This window comes from Artemia franciscana, chromosome 3 (assembly GCF_032884065.1).
Source record: "Artemia franciscana chromosome 3, ASM3288406v1, whole genome shotgun sequence".
NCBI classification, from domain to species: Eukaryota; Metazoa; Arthropoda; class Branchiopoda; order Anostraca; family Artemiidae; genus Artemia; species Artemia franciscana.
Window position 1 is genome coordinate 37477977 of NC_088865.1, and position 24370 is coordinate 37502346.

General features: G+C 34.6%; 2 protein-coding genes across 7 annotated transcripts in view; one reads left to right on the forward strand and one right to left on the reverse strand.

Annotated features, from left to right (window-relative positions):
* LOC136025247 (Kv channel-interacting protein 1-like) overlaps positions 1-24370 on the forward strand; it is a 333579-nt gene that overhangs the window by 183813 nt on the left and 125396 nt on the right. The window lies entirely within an intron of this gene.
* The window catches only part of LOC136024641 (Kv channel-interacting protein 1-like), a gene marked incomplete at its 3' end in the record, with an annotated part of 108962 nt that overhangs the window by 53685 nt on the left and 30907 nt on the right, over positions 1-24370 (reverse strand). For 2 of the 5 annotated variants that reach the window (XM_065700071.1, XM_065700067.1), the window contains 2 exon segments: positions 8592-8630; positions 10558-10635. In XM_065700071.1, coding sequence (XP_065556143.1) covers positions 8592-8630; positions 10558-10635 — 117 coding nt within the window. 5 annotated transcript variants of the gene reach the window in all.

Consider the following 24370-nt stretch of genomic DNA (forward strand, 5'->3'; position numbering starts at 1 on the left):
GACAAGAAGACCTCAATGAATACAAAAACTATTGAAAACAGTTTGTTCTATTGGTTCATACCCAAAACAAACCTAATTTTTTTTATCCTCCATAGGTTTGCCGGCATTGCAAAGAATATTGGGCAATTGTACTTATGGGGAAAAAATATCTGAAAGAAATAAAATAGGATCAAACGGTTCGGTCATTTAAGAGACCCTAAAAGAGGAAATACGTCATTTTTCTACCATCCACATGAAAAGTTTAGGGTAAGTGGACTGAAACAAAGGAATTTAATAAGATCACGTTTTGGAAGAAAAATTGGGTAACGTCGATTCATATTACCCAAGCTTGTCAAATTACGCCAATTTTAATTTGTATTATATTTGAATTGAAAAACTCCTCCTCACTCCGTCCTAACACCAGAGTAAATACTATTCAAATATTCTTGCACAAAACCTCAAAATATTCCTGTGATTGAACAAATTAAAATATGTTAATGAAAATTGCCTAGGAATAGATTTATATAATTAAAAAAAGAAACTTTTCAGAGAAAAATAAAGAGCAGAAAAATTCGTAGGGGAGTCAAAATTAAAACGAAGAAAAAATGCAATGAATGAATAAACTAAATTCAAAGGTTCAAGGTTCAACCGGGTTTAATTAAAAAAAGGAAATAATTAAACTTAAAGTACACTGCTATGTGAAAAACTCACGTTGAGACCCAAACAAACAGAATCCAAAATGAACAATCACACCAAAGATGAAGTATTGAAATAGTATTCATTCCGTGAACAACCTTACATTCTGAACGAAAAAAAACCCTTTTTCTGGATTTTAAAAAAAAGCTACTTGTCAACTACGTTGCGATAGAGATGGCGGGAGAAAAGTAAGCAGAAGGTGGTGAGAGACTTGGTAGCAAGAGCCGTGGTACCTGCCGGACTGTCACGTTAAGTTGTTGGGACAAGGTAGTCAGCCTTCAACGCTTCCCTTACTTCTCTCATAAGGAAACCACCAGAAATGGCGGCTTGTATACATGTGTTTTCGCAAAAGATGCGATTAAGCAGGAACAGATTGTGTGCAAAAGTGCCTTGAAATTTGATGCTCTTAAGAGGCGCAAGGGGCTTACATCCGAGCGCAACATTGCTGACAGATTTGGAATATCTGTTGTGTGGTTTTTTAATGCGGTAGGAGGAGCTAACCCTCTTTGTTATCGTTGATCCTTGTGACGCACCAGCTATCCCTAATGAACCAAGTACCATTGTAGCATCTCGTTTAAACGACTGTGTTAGGATATTAAATGTTCTCGTTGAAAAGCAGGATACCTCAATGCATCGCTCAGGCCCTTTAGTCTGGCCCTAAGTACCAGCTTAAGTGCAACCTTCTGTTGTTTTTGTGTTGAGTAATGTTCAAAACAACTTTAATATTCGAAACCCAGTTAATCAACATGGGTTTGTGGAAAAACATGGTTTTGCCAATAAGGTCCATTATATTGTGGCTAAAAAAGACAAAATAGAATGCAAATGTCTGACAAACAATCATCGGCTGCTGCTTTTTCTACGATACCGAACACGCTTAATATTTGAAGAGATAGTAAGGCACGAGTATGTCGACATTATCAGGATGGATCAAGGCTATGACGTTCTGAAAATACCTAATCTTGTTGGCAGTGTGAACGGTGCACCCAAATTCGGTAATACGTCCGTAGTCCAGTTAAAATTCATATCAAAAGATGAATTAGATCGTGCTGTTAAACACGGAACTAAGATTGAATATGGTTTATTTCGAGTAACGTTACCGATTGAGAAACCGATGCCTTGTCACAATCGTCAAGACTTTGGTCATTTTTGCTAGAGATTGTTCTAATCAAACTAAATGCAGCAAATGTACCATTAATCATAGCAACCGTGACAGGAGTTGTCAGGAGGAGTCCTTTACCGGTGCCAACTGCGGTGACAGTCATCGAAGCAATAGTCTGTCGTGTTCAGAAGTCAATAAACACCAACCTGTTTGAGGGTCTGATGTTAGAAATGAAACTATAAACCGTGTATGTTAATATGGGCTCTAGTCCTAGTGAAATAGTTTCAGTATTTTCTTCAGAATATTAATGGTGCCAGGGAGAAATTAAAAGTCTTGAGAACCTGTTACTTAAGTATGATATTGTCTGTTTAGCCGAACACTTGCTCAATGCGGATAATTCTCCGATGCTAGATGTTTCGTCTGACCATTTATTTTTTCTTAGATATACTATAACTACTGCTACTACCAAAACTACTACTACTACTACTACTACTACTACTACTACTACTACTACTACTACTACTACTACTACTACTACTACTACTACTACTACTACTACTACTACTACTACTACTACTACTAGTACTACTACTAAAACTATTACTACTAAAACTACTACCATCCAACTGGTGTTTTATTAGTTGCAGTAAGTAAGAAGTAAGTAAGTTGTAGGTAAGTTATAGTTGTTTTGAATTGAGAGATCTATACCTAGCAGTTGATCTAAGTAGTATTGTTCTTGTGTGTGCTTATACGCCAACTAATTATCAAAATTCAGCATATAGCCGACAATATGCTTCAACTTGTGAGTCCCTGTCAAAATTACTGCATAAAGTTAAGTCATCAAGTAAATCACTTGTCATATGTGGTGACTTCAACTCAGACGTCAAATATACTGATGTTTATTTGACGTATATTTGTATATTTGATAACACCAAAAGAAGGGACTAAATTGACTTTGCAGCCAGTTGAACTTTATCCTTTTCAATCGTAAACATCGTGACGGATCAAGGCTTGGAACAATATCTTATATAATCTAGCTGGTATTATAAAGCTATCCGTAACTTTTCAGGATCAAATACCATCGATGAAACTCTATTAATTATTGCGAAACTGCCTCATTGTTTCACGTTATTGTTTGTACCTGTTGCGCGAACACTTAATTCTATGTTACAGTGAGTTAGGGTACACCAACTAGCAAAAGTTACAAACCCCTCAGCACTTTCATTGTTTTACATTATCGTTTGTACCCGTTGCGTAAACACTTAATTTTAGGCTACAGTGAGTATGGGTAGGCTACACCTACTAGCAAAAGTTACAATCCCCTCATCACTGAAGATGATTGTACCCTAACATACGACTATTACTTAGAAGTCCCCTGCATTTCTTACGACTGGAACCAAATTGGTCTTATCAACAAATACATGGGAAACAAATAATAGGTAAATCAACTAGCCAAAGTTGCAAACCCCATATTGCCGAAGATAATTATGGTCTAACAGCCGACTGTTGCTTATAAGTCCTCTACTTGTCTCACAATTGGTATCGGCCTATTTTTCGTTTCAGTGTGTACCCTACTACTGAAGTTGTCAACCCCTTGAACCTTTCAAACTAGTATATCTCATGAAGGAATTTTCGTGCCAAAAAATGGATGAGATATACTTTCGTCAGCTCATCAAGAGCTTTCGATTGCCGTCGAATAAAAATTCTATATGTCTTAGTTCAAAAGTTGGCTTTTTTGCCGTAGGCCAAATTTCTAACGTCACCACTTAGAAAGAAGCAAAGGATAAGCTCCAATTTCTTTAGCAATGACAGAACTTTTAAAGTTTAAGAGGTATATCTGATAACATTTCTCTACCTCAATCCCAAGTCCGAAAAAACAAATGATAAACCCTGACGAAATCACGAATAGAAATGGGTAGAAACAGTAAATGGCAGCACCTTCGGACCTGTGGGAAAATGCCACTTTGCTTCTGTCAATTTTTCTATTTATCACTCAAAGAAGATATGTTGGCTGTGGGGCTGGGTAACTGCTGCATATACTTAACACTTATAGATTTTAGTCCATCTTCAATTTGAAAGCCTGCCTGCTAGAACGGAGCTTTCCACTCGGAAAGCAGAAACAAGGTTTGATGAAACGAAAGCTTGGCTGTACAACTTCAGATACTCCTCTCTGACATAGGCTATATGACTCCACTTCACTTCGCACACCATATTCTCTGGCTCGTGGACAAGCAAAAACCATCCTTTTTGGCCCCAGGCAAGAGTTCTGCGGAGCTTTCCAAAATGTAATGCCATTGTCATCAATCCAGCCTGAGGTCCACAGTTTCTTTAAAAACCGCACAGGTTAGACCCTTACCAGTTTCCAGGAATAAGCCGAGATCAGCGGCATAGGAAAAAAAGGGACAAAACCAAAGTGTTGCTCTCGCAACACAACTACCATAAATAAGAGTAGAGCTATTACCCCCTCCTCCAAAAGGGCTATCCTCCAAAAACCGGGGAGTCATTTGCCTTTCACTTTGAATAGATTCTCCTTTATCATTAAAGCACTAAAAAACGGAAAATATTTTTATCATTTTTTATATTAAAATTATTGACATGTGTTTTCTTCTATTCGTTTACCTTGATTACTATAAATGATACTGTAACAAATAAAACGAAATTCAAAAAAATACGCATTATTTTTTTTCAATAAGCACAAGGGACACTCAAGCCTTATGGAGTTTGAGAAAGGGGATACACTCTTATTTCCGATAGTTCTTATTAGTGAGCCTTTATTAGTTCTGGGATATCATTTTGTTATTGTGTAATATCTGAATTCTATGAAAAATAAAATAAAAAATTCTGGAGATTCAAATCATTTTCAGTAATGCGCAAATCGTGTTGTGGCCTTAAGAGGGTTTAGTGTGAGGTGGACCTACCCTTACTCATGTTAATCTCAATTCGTTTTAGGCTTTAACTGCTCAATCATTTTAATTAGCTTCGGAACATTATGACCTAGAATGTCTAAAGGCCTGGTGAGTCACGCCAGGCCTATTAATTGGCCTCACGCGCGGCAGAGAGGTGAAAACGCCACCATTATGATAGGCTAAGACGTGAAGGGGATCAGTTTTTTATCAAGCAATTTCTTCTTAAAAAATCAATGATTAAACCAAATCTTATGCATCTCAAAGCAGTGACGTAATTTTGTCAAGATCTTACGGGGGAAGGCAAAGTTGGAGCCAAGTTTCCCAAATCAAGTGAAAATGACAGTGAAAACTGAAGAATGAGCCATTTAATACAATAAAGGCAAAAATATCCTAAAGAAAACCGATCCATTGCTGTGGATGCTTTAATTATATAGGCTTATACTAGTTTGGCCAAGATTTTGAAGAAACTAAATTTCACCTTGGGGGAGCAAACTGAGCGGGCAGACTGAGGTCTGGGAGGGGCAGTTGCCTCCTGCTTCATAGGAAATCACACCCCTGTCTCGAAGTCTGTTATTATAGCACAGCCGCTCGAATATTGGAAACGTTGCCCTGGAACGTTTCCAATTGCTCAATCGCAAAAACTACGTAGAACCGCTTGATGGCTTTCATTTCTTCGGTCGGCTCGGTGACAGAGATTGACTCTGCCATGTCGAAGACGTTGCGCATGACCCTGCCTCTTGGAAGATTTCTGTCGGTAAAATTATGCATGCTGGGAGAGGCGGAACAGTGTTTGGTTCCCGTCGAAAGTAAAATAAGTAAATATTCATTTTAATTCTGTTCGTTTCAGGATTTATCTTTTCATTCCTATATTATCTTTAGGAAGAAAATCTGTTCGTCTTAAGTTTCATTTCGTTTTAAGTTTCAGTCATGGTAGTCACTTTTTGCTTTAAATTTGAACTGTTAGATGTCTTTGTTACAGCTGTTTTTATGGCACTTGGTATTTACCAAGTGACACATAGCGCTCGCGAATTCTCTCGGTGTGTCGGTTTGTCGGTCCCAGTTCTGCTAAATTAGGCACTTCCAGAAAAGCTAAGATGATGAAATTTGGCGGGCGTATCAGGGACCAGACCAGATTAAATTATAAATAGTCATTTACCCGATTCGACCATCTGGGGGGGGAGTGCTTAGAGTGCTTAAAATCTTGGAAGACGCTTAGAGTGGAGGCATCGGGATGAAACTTGGTGGGGAAAATAAGCAAAAGTCCTAGATACGTGATTAACATAGCAGGAATGCGTTCTCTCTCTTTGGGGGAGTTGGGGAAGGGTTAATTATGAAGTATTAGAAAAAAGAGGTATTTAAACTTACGAAGGAAAGATCAGATCCTAATGAAATTTTATATTTAGAAGGACCTCATAACTCATATCTCTTATTCCAAACCCTGACCAGACCCAGTGTCATTGGGGGGAGTTGGGGAAGGGGGACTGGAAATATTGGAAAACGCTTAGAGTGGAAAGATCAAGACAAAACTTGGCAGGAAGAGTAAGCACAAGTCCTAGATATGCAATTGACATAACTGGACTGAATCTGCTCTCTTTGGAGGAGTTGGAGGGGGTGTTAATTCGGAAAAATTGAGGTATTTTTAACTTAAGAACGGGTGACAGTTTGTGAGGTATTTTTAGATTTGATAGTAAAAAAGGAACTCATGTCTCAGAGCTCTTATTTTAAATCCCGACAAGATCTGGCAACATTAGGAGGAATTGGAGGGGGAAACAAGAGATATTCAAAAACGCTTAGAGTGGAGAGACCGTGATGAAACTTGGTGGGTCGAATAGTCAAATATCGTAGATACGTGATTGACTTAACCGGACTGGATCCACTCTCTTTGGGGCAGTTAGGGGGGTACAGTGCTTTGGCAAGTTCGGTGCTTCTGGACGTGCTAGGACAATGAAAATTGGTTGGCGTGTCAGGGACCTGCACAAATTGACTTCATAAAAATCTTAACTTGATCGAATCTTAATAAATTTGATATTTAAAAGGACCTCGTGTCTCAGAGCTCTTATTTTAAATGCCGACCGGCATTAAGCCTCTGATTTTCCTTTTAAATCAATTTATTGATTGTTAGAATTTTGCTAGAGCTCGTGCCATATGAGCTCTTGTTTCTTGGCTCTTCCGACCTCGTCACAAGTGTCATATGAGCTCTAAGCTCTTGTTTATTTTAGTTGATTCTCTACCTTTTCTTTGAGTTTTATTTTATCTTTTTTTCTGAATATTCATTGAAAGCTGAAGCAACTTATTTTCTATTTATGACGGTAATGATAATTAGCATAATACTAAAAGAGGAAAAACAATTCCTCAGCCTGTTAACAAAAGAAGAAAGAATTTCTGCCTATACTTTTTTTTAAGGAAATGATCAAACACTAATTTTCATATTTGGGGGATTCCCTACACTTTGTTTTGAAGTGTGACAGCGACTGGATCAAGGCCGTATCTAGGGGGATTAGGGGGTTTGAGCCTCCCTCCCCCCAAAAATGGACCTTTGTCTGACTCGTTTAAACTTGATCATTTAAATAAAAATGGATATAAACAAATTTTTTATGCGCTTTTTAAGTTTTTTGTGTACCCCCCCCCCCCCTCTAAAAAACAATACCTGTGTAAAATTCCACCCGAAAAAAAATCCTGGATATGGCCCTGGTCTGGACTATTAGAACAACCAAGCAGGGCGTTTTTGGGAAAAGTCCTCTTAACAGTAGCCATATGCCAAATTTAGCCAGTCTTCTTTGCCATACAAATTTAGCCATACATCAAATTGCAAACCGATCCCTGGCACTTTCAAGCGGAACATGACTGGGGCTAGAGGTGACGCAGGCTTCGGAAATGTACTTCCAATTGACCCATACTCCCTCAGTTTCAGGGAGATTAGTAAATTTAAACATGCATGCCTGTTGCTAAAAAATTAGCAATAGGAGTGGGGTTTGAGATAACATGGACAATATAAGCTCCAAATCATATATATTAAAGCGAAGATCAAACAAAGAGCAAAAAACTTACCTTTTAGCTAAGAAACTGGTAATAACAAGGAAGTAACATGCCTATCTTCCTGCTAAAAGACTTTTGGGAATTAGAAGGGTAGCTGGTGGAACCTTGAATGGTAACGGGTGCACTTTATGTCTTCAATCATATGTATTGAAAACTAGTGGAATAACTACTGAAAATTATTTTTATAATCTAAACAAGACAGTAACGGCCTAAATTTTGCTAAGAAATTGGCAGTGAAGGAAGAACAATTGTATCTTGAATGTAGCTAATCTCTACCCCGAACCAGGATTATGCTCATTTTGAACAAACCTGGACTTGGCTAGTTCTACACTAATCCAAAGTTTAGCTTATGCCAAGCCATTTCTAGAAATGACTCGGTTATGTCGAGTCATTCCGCAGATCGGACACGCCTTCTTTACGACTCCGAGTTAGGATATAGCTCATTTTTGCAATGTATCACCGAACTTCAATTGGACTATGCACGTTTGTCAACCACGGTTTGCGAAAATACCTCCATGTATGTTTAAGGATACTTCTTGTATGTTAAAGGATACGTATGTTTAAGGATTCAGGATATAGCTCATTTTTTCAAGGTGTCACTGAAATTCAATTGGACTACGCAGGTTTGTCAACCCCGGTTTGCGAAAATACCTTCATGTTTGTTTAAAAATACGTATGTTTAAGGATTTATAACATGGCCGATTTTTGCAATGTGTCACCAAACTTTTATTGGACTACACACGTTTGTCAACCGTGGTTTACGAAAATGCCTCAGTGTATGTTTAAGGACAAATTTGCCACCAGGCAGAAGCATGATATCTGAAACTGAGAGAATACTTAAATAGGTATATGATTATTTGAAAATCATTTCTCACTCAATATTCTACGACCACCATTTTGATATGATCCAAGCTCTAGAAAAAAACAAGGGTTTTAGGATAGTCGTGTATTTTGGAATTTATTTTGGGGTGCTCAAGATAATATATTTTCAGGGAGCCAAATAACAAAATTATAATTTGAATAAAACATAATTAATAATCATAATTTGAACAAAAATATAATTAAGCTTATTATTGAACAAAAAACACTCAAAATTCAAAACATTCAGGATTCTTTCGGGGAGAAGATCAGTGTACCGAGGCACACCTCCTGTGAACATCAATTCTATCAGACATGTTAAATTTAATGCTATGATGTTCAGTCAGACCAGGGCCCTTTTTCGGAAATTGCAGACAGATTAACGACTTCTGATGAGTTAATGAATTTTATATTTTACCAATCTGTATAAAAAAAAATTACTTAAGTGCACATACTGCAAACAAAGGTTTACTTTTTGGAGATTTTGTTGGTCTACAAATGCTGGTCTTCGCTTACCGTTTAGTATTATAAACAGTTTCTTAAATTCTAGACTACAAAGCTATTTAAATTTTAGAATTTGTTATAGCAGCGATAAAAGACTTCTTCAACAATTTTAAGTATAAATAAAAAGAGTTTCGCTGCTCTAAATCTAATAATATAATAATAATAATAACAATAATAATATACTAAATCTTATTCCAATACCCCTTTCCGAACGATATAAAAGAACTTCGATAAGAAAGAATTTAAACGGAAATGTCATGTTGCTTTTTATTGTAAAGATTTACAAGATGCATTTCATTAGCGTTTCCATTAGTTTTTCAGTATAAACTTTCTATACTAACTTGTTTTCTTATCCAGAACTATTGCAACAGCTTTCTGCTCAACAGTTTAAGTTAGACTAATTCCAAAAACTGCAGTACGGGTTTCTCTATTAGATAGAACATGACTAAAAGTCTCATGTCAATTACTAGGAAACATTGGGATAAAAGGGAAATCATCTGCTTCTTATAGAAAAAAATAGTGCTTCTTGTAGGATAAAAATAGTACAATATCTAGAAATAATTTGTCTTTTTTTTAGAAATAAAATAGTAAGTCTTTTGATAAGGTGTTCTAAATCCAGAATATTTGATTCTTAATATAAATAAAGTTTTACTGTACCAATGTCAAGGATTTTGTTTCGAGCTTACAAGTCCCGGTTATGTGTAAATTTTCTATGCCTTTAGATGAAACAAATTCGAAAACTACAGGGACTGACAAAAAAAATCTTTTAGATAGTAAATGGAATTTAGGTTGTAAATGTAATAAATATAACTTAGCCTAAGAAGTACTATAATATACAACCTAAGAAATAAAACATTTGTAACCGAAGAAATACTTATTTCATTGGAATTGGGTTTTTTCCTTATAATAAAAAAAAGAATAAAAAGGAACTAAAAACAAAAAGAGAAGAAGTCAAAAAGGCATTAAAGAGGAGCCTTTCCATTCTTGTAAGGCTATGGTAGCGGCAGTAGCTTCAACCTGTTAAAGGGGGAATCCAGAGTCATAGCAGCTGAACTTTTGGAACAGTTTTTCAAAGAAACTATTCATTGACGAATATTTCCTAATTAACCCTAATTTGAAAATAGTGTCAACTGGCATTTCAGATTCTTTAAATTCAGACTCTTTATTCTCTACGTTTTCAGACGTTCGTTTCAATTTCATTTAATTTCATTTCAAGCGTTTTCAGACTCTGTATTCTCTTGCTTGAACTAAGATTTTTATCCTAATATAAGTGCATTTTTTTAAGGAATGTAAAATCTTTCACATGACTTCCAATGAAATTTTATTTTAAAACGATAAGTAGACTCCTCAAGTTCAAGGCTCATGGTCTGCATTTTATAGTGACCTATTGACTAATATGACCAGACTGTCGTAGAAAAATAATATATCAAGTTGGTGAATTGCAAAAAAAAATTCTCTCAAACTAAAAATGAGTCTTACCTAATTGCTCATATGGCTTTTTTGGCTTTCGTTTCTGTGTAGCGTCTTTTCGTTTATGTTGTTTAAGTTTCTTCCAAGCTAAAATGTAATAAAATAATTACTTCTAAGTGACATTTTTTCTTCATTTTCATTGTTATTACTTCTTATCCTGTAAAATCAATGAGAAATAACTATTGTGTAGGCCAGTCAAGTAATTAGCTTTGGGAGAATAAAATACTATATATTTTGGGTTTTGAAAGAAGGTTGGTTATAATGACGATTTTAAAATGAAATTCTATTTGCCAATTTTATTAGAGTTAAGCGAAGCCCGTGTATAAGTCCTTTATTTTATTTTCAGTAAAAATAATTTTTCTGTAAAATAAGTTGGCGGATTCCGGTTTAAGCAACAAATCTGGACACTGATCTGGGGAATTGGAATGTTATTGCTTATTAGAAATTATTTGAACGTGGAAATTCGTATCTTGGAAACAGGGCCGTATCCAGAATTTTTTCGGGGGGGGGGGCAATAGTATTTTTTCCGGAGGGGTTACAAAAAAATTCAAAAACACATAAAATTTTTGTTTATGCTTATTTTGTTACGTTTTACGAGTAAAACTAACATTTCGGGGAGGGTTCAAACCCCCTATCTTCCCCCACTGGATACAGCTTTGTTTGGAAGGGACTTTTTTATTTTGAAGGAGAGTTATTACCTTAAGACTGAAATCACGCGTTTGAATCGCAACCATTCATATACAGTAAAGGCAAATCTAAAATCATACAAAAAGAAACAGCCATGAATTTTACTATAATATTCATTCATTACCAAGTTTTTAATATACAAATAAAAACTTTAACTTGAACGATTATTTGGAATATAATTGAATTTGGAAAAGAGTTCTCAAGATTCATTAATGAAGCCCTTTTTCTTAGTAAAGCCCGACAGGTTTTTCCTCCATTACCATTTTCTAGAATGTCTTGTCAGAAATTGTTAATTGGCTGTCCTTGACAAGACTTTTAATGTATTTTCCCGTTTCTGTTTTATATATCAAAAGTAGCAAATGGTTAGGAATATTTTTCCAATTTTATAGTGATAAAGGGGATAATTTTCCCCTTGAAAATCCATGTTGATCTGGTTGATCATATTGATCTAGCCGACCTTTCAGAAGATGTTAGAAAATTTGGGCCTAAGATAAACTTTTTAGGCTTAAAGCATAATGGCATCGATTGGACGGGGGCTGCATCACTGTTAAATAACCGCCTAATTTGCAAAAAGGAACATCAAACCCCCACCTTATATACAAGCTGCATCAATGTAAAATTGTAAGACCACAGGTATTGTTGCATAACCAGTCTGTAATAACCGTTCGCTTTGAATGGACGGTAAATATTTTTAGGGAAAAATGCGCCATGGCATAGTAGCATAAACTTTGAAACTGGAATCTATATAATAAAAAATATAATAATAATAATTATATTATTATAACTATATAATAAATTATATTATTATAAAATATAATAAAATATATAAATATAATAATAAAATATAAAATATAATAAAAAATATAGACATATTTTTGATAGCTGTAAGCTGTATAGCTCTCTTAATATCGAAGAGCTTGTAGTAGATAAAAGTTTGGCCAAAGTTAGCCTAATGAGTTTATTTTTTGCACAAATGGCAGGAATTGACACTCTGTAATGCCTTTAAATTGTTTATCACAGTAAGTTGACACTAAAAAAATTAATTTGAATTGAGCCAACTCCCTCATGGTATTTCCTAAAGTTCTGTGACGTTTTACTTTAGTCCGGGCTTAAGATGGATGGATGGATGAGATACAAATCTATTAACAAGTGAAGATTACCTAATTTTTTATGCATTCCTGAAAAAGTGAAACTCAGACTATCTGTCTTGGCTTTTCCTCCAATTTGCCATGTATATGTATATATATATATATATATATATATATATATATATATATATATATATATATATATATATATATATATATATATATCATGGTATTAAGATGTTTTAAGACATTCCAAGATGTTTTTAAGACATTTTTCTTAAAGATGTTTGTCAGGACGTTTTTCAAGACGTTCAAAGACATTTCAAGAGGTTTTGCAAGACGTTTTCCTTCAAGATTTTTTTCAAGACGTTTTTAAGGACGGTTTTTGTTAGCAAACCCCTTCGTCGTGCCCCCAAACACTTCACACCGCCATGGCATTGTGTGGCAGCCCCCCGTTGGATCAATTTGGCATCTGTTATCATCTTTACGGCAAAAATTATAAGTTCCCCCCCCCACACACACAAAAAATCTCAAATCTAAAGCTTAGTAAGCGTGCGTACGCATGCTTACTAAGCGCAAACGAACCGAACTCAAAATCAGTTAAAAAAATGTAACCTAAATAAAAAATCAGTTGTAGTGCCATCTATAACTTCGAACTTTTTTGGGAGGGAGGGACCTTGGAGGAATTCTTAAAAGATCTTTTGAATAGACTGTTTGATTTTGATAATACCACGTAAGGTTTTAATAATAGCCTACAATAGAGGATTCTCATTATATCAGACGAGATTTGTATAATATAGTGCAAGATGTTTGATAAAATCAGACAAGATTTGATAATACCATACAAGTGGAAAGGATTGTCAAAATATCTCACAAGACTTTGGAAATGCAAGACAAGATTTTTTAATATTTAAACATGATTTGGTAATATTCTGCAAGACTTTGATAATATTTGATAGTACCAGATACGATTTTACTAGCATCATTCTAGATTTTAATAAGAACTTGCAGTATTTAGGGAATACTAGAAAAAAAGTGTCATGATATCTCACAAGACTGTAATAATGCAAGCCAGGGTTTTTATATTGCAAGCAAAGACTGATGCAAGAATTTGGTAATATCATGCAAGGTCTTGATGATATTTGACAAGACGTTGATAACTCTTGATAATCGCACAGACAATTTCATAGCACTATGTTAAGTTTCGTTAATAGTTAAAATAATTTTAATATCATCATATTAGATTTGGGTAATAGCTATCATATATACATATATACATATATACATACATATATATATATATATCTCTCTATATATATATATATATATATATATATATATATATATATATATATATATATATATACACATATATATATATATATTTATATATATAAATATATATATATATATATATATATATATATATATATATATATATATATATATATATATATATATATATATATATATATATATATATATATATATATATATATATATATATATATAATATATATATATATATATATATATATATATATATATATATATATATATATATATATATATATATATATATATATATATATATAATATCAATAAACAATCAAGAGAGATAACACTCTACAAAAAGAAAACTTCAAACGAGACGACGGCCAGTAGAATTAAAAGACTAAAACAACGCGGATATTTCGCCTGTATAAAACAAGGCGTCTTCGGCACAAGATAGAAAATTAAAAGAAAACTAATCTAAAAACAAATAAAAGCCACCACCAATTATAATAAATACAATTGTCGCTACTTATCCACGTAGGGAAAAGCAGCTATTCGAGTTACTTCAATGAGAATCAAAGAGCAACTGAGGAAAAATTTATGAAAATTGAAACTTAGTTAATTATTCTGTTGCGAAATAATCCTCTTGTAAGCTAACATTGAAGCAACTCTTTTTGGTCTAGTGGGTAATCTTGTTCCCTGGTGATTGTGTAAAATTTTAATTCCCCCGTCGACTATTGGTTCATTTTTCAAAAGAATATCATAAGTTGGGTCAATATTTAAATTCCCTGTGTCTCTATTTATTGAAATATTAGCAAATATATGTTTTTTTAATTTCTATAGCCTCCCTCGCCCACTGAGAAAGACCTCTATCATTAAAAAATAGCTGTAGCCTCATCAAATTGTATAAAATGTTCAGATTAAAAGAATGTATGTTCAGCTAGAGCCGAAACAAAAGTTTCGGGAGGCTTTCTTAGTTGTAGGGTTTTTTCTATTGAGTTGCGATGCTCAATAAATCTTGCAGTAGATTGTTGGTGAGTTCTACCAATATAAAACTTTCCACAGGAACAAGGAATTTTATATACCCGACTAACTAAATCTCCCCGGGTTAAATCCTTCCCAGAATTAAGAAAACTACCTAATGGTCTCACTGATTGGAAACAAGTATCAATGTTATGTTTACCTAAAATTCTTTTAAGCATCTCCCCCAAAGTAGGTACATAAGGTAAAGAAATGAAACGTTTCGGTAAGTTTAATTATGTGCACTGTGAAACCCCAATAACCCTATTGTTGTGTTTAATGTGTCTATTTTTTATTATTTTATCAATGAATTTAATCGGGTAGCTATTACAAAATAAAACATCCCTCAAATATAACAATTCAGAATCTAAAAACTCCTGGGAACAAATTCTGAAAGCTCTATCCACCAGTGCAATCACAACCCCTCGTTTCACTGAGATAGGGTGGCAAGAGTGAAAGTTCAAATACCTATCACTGTGGGTAGGCTTTCTATAAACTGAAAAAAGTAAATGGAACTCACTTTTAATTAATAAGATATCCAGAAAAGGTAGTTTATCACTTTCTTCAAACTCCACTGTAAATTTTACGTTTTTGTCGAAACTATTTAAATGTTTATGGAAAAGGTCTAAAGACTCTAAACCGTGTTTCCAAATGCAGACCACATCATCCATGAATCTGCCCCAGAAACAAGGAGAGAGCCTAAAACTGTGTATGGCGGAGGTTTCAATAGATTCCATGAAGAGATTTGCCAACAAAGGGGAGAGAGATGCCCCCATAGCCAAACCAAACACTTGTTTATAAAATTCACCTCTAAAACCAAAATAAAGAGAATGTTCATTTGCAAGAATAACCAATTTCATAACGACTACAATCTCCAAACTCACCATGGTCACATCTTGTATCAAATCAAAGTGCTTTTGTAATTTCATCCTTAATAAATCCTCGCACTTTTTCACGTTACAAGTTGAATACATGGACACTACATCAAAACTACAGAGAATTGAATTCTCCTCCAGTGTGAAATTTTTTAACTTATTAGTAAGATCAGTGGAATTTTGTATATATGATTTTTGTGTTCCTAAGAGTGGACGCAATGCCACCGACAACCACTTTCCTAATTTTGCCACTGGTGATGAAAAAGTCGATACAATGGGACGGAGGGGGACTCCCGTCTTATGAATTTCGGGTAGACCATAGATCTTTGGTGCGGAACAACCTCTTGGATAAAATTTATTATAAAATTGTGGGGTAAAGTGCAAATTATTTTTCAGGTACTCCAATTCCTTTCTAATCGATTTTACATATTTATCCGTAGGATCGAAATCCAATTTCTTGTAAAAAGTGGTATCCGAAATGATTGTATTCAATTTACGATCATAACCATCGGTGTCCATAATTACAATAGTATTGCCTTTATCTGCCCTAGTGATAATAAGGATCTTATCCTTTTTCAAATCAGTAAGTATTTAATGTCATTTTTTGTTATATCATTATCAATTTTTTTTCATGTTAAAAGTCTTAAGTTCCCTTACGATTTGAGCTCTACGTTCTTGAGGAGCTTCGACTTTATCAATAGAAGCCATAATTCCTGACTCTACCTTAGAAATTATTTTTGAATAAGAAATCGGGGTTGGAAAACAGAATCTAAAACCCTTCAACAAAACTGCCTCTTGTTGACTACTAAGAGTTTTAGACGACAAATTCTTAGTGGCAGGACCCAGACAAAAACGAGGATAAAAAGTATTCAAATTCTGGAACTTTTCAAACAAAAGGCTATTGAACTTGTCGATCAAACGAACATTTGACAAATGGAAATCATGGTGGAAAGATCTAACGGTTATTTCCTTAATCCTCAGAAAAATGTCAAATGGAAGGTTATTCCTCAAAAAATTTTCGACCAAATTTAAGTCTTTGGACAACTTAAAACGTCCTTGTTTTTGCTCGGAAGTCATGTGATTTAAAGCCATGAGGATTAATTTGTTTTTTAATTTTGATTCATTTTCAGTACCAAAATGGGTATTGATTCTAAAAGATTTAGGAATCACTGACTCCTTAAAAAGCCATTTGGAAAATGGCCCCCTCCGTCCCATTGTATCAACTTTTTCATCACCAGTGGCAAAATTAGGAAAGTGGTTGTCGGTGGCATTGCGTCCAGTCTTAGGAACACAAAAATCATATATACAAAATTTCACTGATCTTACTAATAAGTTAAAAAATTTCACACTGGAGGAGAATTCAATTCTCTGTAGTTTTGATGTAGTGTCCATGTATTCAAATTGTAACGTGAAAAAGTGCGAGGATTTATTAAGGATGAAATAACAAAAGCACTTTTATTTGATACAAGATGTGACCATGGTGAGTTTGGAGATTGTAGTCGTTATGAAATTGGTTATTCTTGCAAATAAACATTCTCTTTATTTTGGTTTTAGAGGTGAATTTTATAAACAAGTGTTTGGTTTGACTATGGGGGCATCTCTCTCCCCTTTGTTGGCAAATCTCTTCATGGAATCTATTGAAACCTCCGCCATACACAGTTTTAGGCTTTCTCTTTGTTTCTGGGGCAGATTCATGGATGATGTGGTCTGCATTTGGAAACACGGTTTAGAGTCTTTAGACCTTTTCCATAAACATTTAAATAGTTTCGACAAAAACGTAAAATTTACAGTGGAGTTTGAAGAAAGTGATAAACTACCTTTTCTGGATATCTTATTAATTAAAAGTGAGTTCCATTTACTTTTTTCAGTTTATAGAAAGCCTACTCACAGTGATAGGTATTTGAACTTTCACTCTTGCCACCATATCTCAGTGAAACGAGGGGTTGTGACTGCACTGGTGGATAGAGCTTTCAGAATTTGTTCCCGGGAGTTTTTAGATTCTGAATTGTTATATTTGAGGGATGTTTTATTTTGTAATAGCTACCCGATTAAATTCATTGATAAAATAATAAAAAATAGACGCATTAAACACAACAATAGGGTTATTGGGGTTTCACAGTGCACAGAATTAAACTTACCGAAACGTTTCATTTCTTTACCTTATGTACCTACTTTGGGGGTAATGCTTAAAAGAATTTTAGGTAAACATAACATTGATACTTGTTTCCAATCAGTGAGACCATTAGGTAGTTTTCTTAATTCTGGGAGGGATTTAACCCGGGGAAATTTAGTTAGTGGGGTATATAAAATTCCTTGTTCCTGTGGAAAGTTTTATATTGGTAGAACTCACCAACAATTTACTGAAAGATTTATTGAGCATCGCAACTCAATAGAAAAAACCCTACAACTAAGAAAACCTCCCGAAACTTTTGTTTCGGCTCTAGCTGAACATACATTCTTTTAATCTGAACATTTTATACAATTTGATGAGGCTACAGCTATTTCTAATGATAGAGGTTTTTCTCAGTGGGCGAGGGAGGCTATAGAAATTAAAAAAACATATATTTGCTAATATTTCAATAAATAGAGACACAGGGAATTTAAATATTGACCCAATTTATGATATTCTTTTGAAAAATGAACCAATAGTCGATGGGGGAATTAAAATTTTACACAATTACCAGGGGCAAGATTACCCACTAGACCAAAAAGAGTCGCTTCAATGTTAGCTTACAAGAGGATTATTTCGCAACAGAATAATTAACTAAGTTTCAATTTTCATAAATTTTTCCTCAGTTGCTCTTTGATTCTCATTGAAGTAACTCGAATAGCTGCTTTTCCCTACGTGGATAAGTAGCGACAATTGTATTTATCATTATTCGTGGTGGTTTTTATTGTTATAATAAAAGCCAAAAATATGTAATAAAATTGGATTTAACGTTTAATAAAATAAAGCCGAAAACTATTTAGTGAAACATATTGTTTTTAGGTTTTTTCATCGTTTTTTTTGTTTTTTTTACATTGACTTTCCGTGTTTTTTTTTTCTTCAGCACTATCCTTGTATATATTATTTCGTTTCATGCTGAAGAAGAGATGTGGTTTTCCTGTCGAAATGGTCGCTTTTCTTGTTTATTCAGTATTCTTGCTATGCCTTGAAAGTCGCATTTTTGAACGTTTTCTTTTTACATTGTGTCCAATGTGGTTGAAGAAGTTATTTTCATGGAATAATTATTGAAATGGAATAATTTCTTTAGAGCACTATATTCTACTTACAAGGCCTTCTTTCAAAACCACCTTTTAACATGTTTTTGGACCCTTTTTTTCAAGCACATCTAGTACATTTAGCATTTAATGCATGCCTAGCAACAGAAAAATAGGTCTTTCTGAAGCCCAAATTTAAATTTGTACATGCATTTATGCACAAATTGTATTTTGCTGCAAAGTAGAATTGAAATAATTTTGCAATATGAAAGTATAAAATTCTAATTAATAAGCGAAATACAGAAAGAAAAGAGTTCAGAAATCAAGATATTAAATTAAGAGTAAAGTAGCTTTCCTTGAATAATTCAAAGGAAAATTTATAGAGGCACTGGCGGTGTGGGCTCATGTTATATCCCGACCTCGAGAGTTTTTAGATTTTTCTTGTAATTTTCAGCTTGTTTCCGAAAGGTCTTCTTTTTTAATTTTGTTTTTCTGACTTTTTTTTATCTTAAAGCTTAAGGAATTAGGCTAACGGTCTAACAAAAGAGCAAAGTAATAAAAAAAAATTAAATTTCTTGCCGCAAGCCTTTGATAATGAAACAGCCCATTTAGTTGTGTTTGATTTAAACAATAATCAAATAAAAAAAAATTATTTTTTAGTTGAACGTAAGAAGCAACACTAAAACTTAAAACAAGAAGAATTTATTCCGTATCTGATGCGGGCTTCCCCCTCCTCAGCTTCTTAGCTTGATCCTGGAGTTTGACTTTTTGTCAAAATTCTTACAAGAAAAAACAACTGCAGAAACACAATAAGAAATTCTTTTAAGGCACTTAAAAAACTGTAGCATAACAAGGGAGGGACTGAGGAGGGGACAGCTCCCCTCAGAAACAATTCTTGTTTTTTCAAGTTTAATATTGCTCCTTACTTTCATTAGAAAAAGGTTTCTTATTTAAATTTCGAACAATTCTCAAATCATGCTGGAAAATCTCCCTCCCCACTCCGTGGAAAATTTCTCCCGCGGAAAACTTTACCCACAAAAAAATTCCTTCTGCGCAAATCCGCCACAAAAAATTATCTTTGGACAATTCCTTCCCCGCTGAAACATTCTCAAAAAATTCTCATGGACCCCTTCCCTCAATGAAAAATTTCTCCAGACATCTTTGGAACAATATCTCCACATACAAAACTGAAAATTCACCGGAAAATTTCATCCCGACTAAAAATTCTTCTTGTGGAAAACCCTCCCTCCTCTTGAAAAAAATCCTGTTCAGCTCTATAACGATTATTATATGTAAAAAATGGGAAATTACATAACTTACAGCCCTTTCCCCAGGGGCTTTGGGGGGAGGGTCATGTCATCCCCTGAGGTATAGCTATTGGATCTTTCAACTCTGCTAAACCAAAGGATGATCTCAAAATTTTGATCGGACATTTTGGGGGGAAAATAGGCAAGGGAAAAGGGGATAGCTGAATTTCAATCTTTCGGTCACTTAAAGAGGATGCTGTAACTTTTGAATTCCGTTCGGATGAGCCCCCTACCGACCTCCTAGGAGCATTGACTAGACACAATTATCCCTGAAGAAAAGGAAAAAAAACTTGCATTTATGATATTTCTTCTGGCCAAAAACAATTGGAAAATTCCACATTTTTTAGATCAGAGCTTGAAACATCTAAAATGAGGCTTTCTGATATGCTGTATCTGACGGTGTGATTCCCATTAAAATCACCTGACATTTTGGGGTGGTTTCCTCCCTTTTTTCACAATCAGGCAAATTTCCCCAGGCTCATAGCATTTGGTGGGTAACATCAGACTAAGTAAATTTTCTTTTCTTTGAATGAGCATACAAAGCCTTCTTTTGACATATCAATTATTACCAAAATTCTTTCTTTTAGCTTCGATTACTATTGGTTGATTCATTCCTTACTTACACTTTGTTACCACAGACTGTTTGATATTTACCCCTCATATATTTTGAAAGCCGATTGGTTAACAATATGCCTTTTTTACCTGTAGGGTATATTTCTTTTTATTAGTAGGCTAAAGGCTTTCAGAAAAGAATTAGTCACACTTTAGCAAAAATAGCCGAGAAGGTAAAATTCTTTCTCGAATAGGATAATTTCGCTTCTTCTTCAGTTGTAACATCGCTTATAACTTTATTTGCAAAAAGTTGTTTTAATTTTACATGTTTTAATCATAAGGCTGTTTACAGTGCAAAGTGTTTGTCCTGTATCATGGGATTTGGAATGTCTAAATTTGAAGATTTAAGAGGAAAATGTCAGTCTTCATTCCAGTTCAGAACTTTGGCCCTGTTTTCATAATGCCTCTCAAGACGGAGGTAAACAATTCCCTGAGAACATTTAGTGAGTTGAGTGGAATTTTTAAATCACAAGCATAGAATGAATAATATTACTTAACATATATGACCCGAAGAACTATTTATAGGGAAGAATGATAGGCCCTTTTTGTTCCAGGAACGGAGTAATGATCTGATGAATAATATCATAAAAATTAGAAAAAAACACGTTTTTTTTAGATTGAAAGTAATAAGGGGCGTTAAAAATTGAATTAAACAGACCTTATCCTGAATTTTGAATCCTTTGTCCGAGGGGTGGGGGTTCAATTCCTGCTGTGATCGGTTAATTGGTTGGGAAAGGGGATGGGTGGAGGGACTTTATAAGCTCAGTCAGAGTCGATCCAGCTGTAAATGAGTATCTGGAGGAATATGGGGAAGGTAAACAGGAAGGGGGTTGCGAAAGCACAGGAAGGCTTGCTTCCAAACCCCATTACACTTCCTGGCTGAAGGGCTTCGACATGGAAATCAGCACCGTTTGTTTGTACTTTAAGAGTCTACTGTCGTATGCTTTAACTTCACCTCCTTTTTATACTGTATATTAACCCCAATAGCAAATTGTTTGTTATTCAATTTAATCTAAAGAGTAACATTACATTTCAAACGAATAGAAGCAATCCTGTGAAATATGAGTCCCTAAACAGGTCTTTACTATTTTTTTAATGCCTGCTAGTGGCGAAAAAAAAGAAAAGAAAAGGGGACACAGTAATGTTTTTCCAGTTTGAGGGCTGTAAATTTTCCCTGCGTGGTATCTAGCAATGGTGATTCCAAGATTCAAAACTTTTTTCAAAATTACTAAGAATTTGTTTTTGTAATTTACTTTGGCTTTTAGGATGACCATAAATAATTTTTATCATTATTTCTAAATAAGTTTTGAATTTGATTGAAAACATTTATATAATAATTTACACTTTAGTGGAAACAATCTTAATTTCAATGTTTGTAAAGTTATTTCTCATAACATCAATAAAAAAAAAGAAGAAAAAGACATCGTAGCCAAAATTACAAAACAAAATGCATGAAAATTGACAGCTACATCCGTTTGACAAATGTGGATGTACATAGCGTCTAATTTTGTTTGATTTAAAGACTCTTTCCTGAGTATACTCGTTCCTATACTCGTGACCTGACTATCGTTCCTGACCATCGTTCCTATACTCGTATCCTGACTATACTCGTTCCTGAGTATAGTACATACGTTCTTTGGCCAAAATTGCATGCAAATAGTGTGTTTTCACTTCGTTTAACATCTACAAAAACCTACCGTGAAAGTCCCTGACTTTTTCATAGGATATTACACAGACACCCATTTGGCTATCTGGATACCAGATACTTCAGTTTTATTTAAATTTACATACCTCAGAACTTTCCCTAATAGTTTCAACTAAATACCCTAATCCATTTCATTGATATAGCATTTGTGCCATCTTGACAACATGGATGTACTTAAACTCTTTATATAGTATAGTAGTAGGAGTAGTGCTCGTAGGAGCGGTGATAGTACTAGTATTAGTAGCTGTAGTAGTTGTAGTAAGAGTAGCAGTAGTGGTACTAGTAGCAGCAGTAGTAGTAGTAGCAGTATAGCAGCCATAAATAATCGAAGTTTCAGTTTTACGTAGTCACTGTCACTTGTAGCTGCACTCGCAGTTCCAAGCACTTGCAGTAGTAGTCACAAGTAGTTGCGGTCGCAAGCAGCCACAGTCACTTTTTCAAGTATTCACAGTCAATTTCGCAAATAGTTGTAGTCGGGATCGTAAGTTGCTGTAGAAGCAAGTAGCTGTTGCCGTCTAATCTGAATGCAATCGCAAGCACAGTTCCAAGCTGTCACGGTCACAGTCACAAGCAGTTGGAGTCGGAGTTGAAAGTATTCGCTGTCACAAGTAGTCAGAAAAGGAAGCAGATAGAGTCATAAATAGTCGTAGTAGTAGTATTAGCAATGGTTGTAGCAGCTCTAGAAAGGTTTAACTCAGTACCCTCCCGTATATGCCTTTTTGACAAACTGCATGCACATAGTGCGTTTTGGTTTTTTTTCAACATACATTGCAACATCCCCTGAAAGTTTCAAGTTAATCCCCTTATCCATTCCAGATATGTTGCAGATGCGTCATCTGAACATCCATATATAATTAAATGTCCCCCTTAACATGCCTTGAAAGCTTCACCTTTATACTTTTATCTCTTTCAAATATATTGTAATTTTATGAAAACTTGGATGGACATAGTGTCTCTTGATTTAGTTCAATATATCCATCACCATCCTCTGAAAGCCCTGAAGTAACACCATAGATGTTACTGAGTTATCGGAAATATGCCCTTTAAACAATCTGGGTACCGCATAATTCTTTATGATTTAGTGTTATTCCCTTTCAACTTTCCCTAAAATTAAAGTCCCTAAGAAATTGTATCTGTGCCATTTTGGCCACCTGTATGCAATTAAACCTTTTTAAATATATTTCAATAGAACTAGCAGCAGTAGTAATAGTGGTAGCGCTGAAAGTTTTAGCTGAACACTCAAAGGCAATGCTGGGATATTATTGATATATCCCTTTGATAACCCGCATATACATCATGTGTTTTGATTTAGTACAGCATCCCCCTCAAAGTGCCCAGAATTCTTCAACTTAATGCTGTAAACCGTTCTTTAGATGATGTTGATACACCTTTTTGACAAACTGCATGCACATGGTGGGCTTTAGTTTTGTTCAACATCGCCCGTCACTCCATTACACTTCTATCTTAATATTCTTGTCCTTAGCAATAGTGAAAACGGTAGGGGCAGTAGTAGTGCTAGGAGCATTGAGAGTAGAAGTAGTGATAGCAGTATTGGTATTAGTATTAGTAGCGAAAGAAGTATTTAAATAATGCCTTTTTGTTAGTTCAGCATCCCCTCAAGTGCCCTTATAGTTTCAACTTAATTCTTTTAGCTATTTCTGATGTATTGGCGATACTTCCTTTTGATAACCTGCATGCAAATAGGGTATTTTAATTTTTTCTGACATTCGCCCCAAAAATCCCTGAATGTTTACCTTAGTACCACATAAGTAATAGTAATAATAATAATTACTAATTGTAGTAGCATTACTAATTGTAGTAGTAGTAAAAGCATCGCAAAGTACATTTATATTAGTTCAACATCCCCTTCTACATGCTCTGATTGTCACAACTTAATATTCCAAGCTGCTCCTCACATTTTAAAATTGACAGCCTAAACGCACATAGCATGTTTCGATTTGATCCAAGAGCCCTCTAACACTTCCTGAAAATTTCTCCTTAATATCCTTTGCTTTAAAAGTAATAGTAGTTTACATATAGTAATTTTTGGTT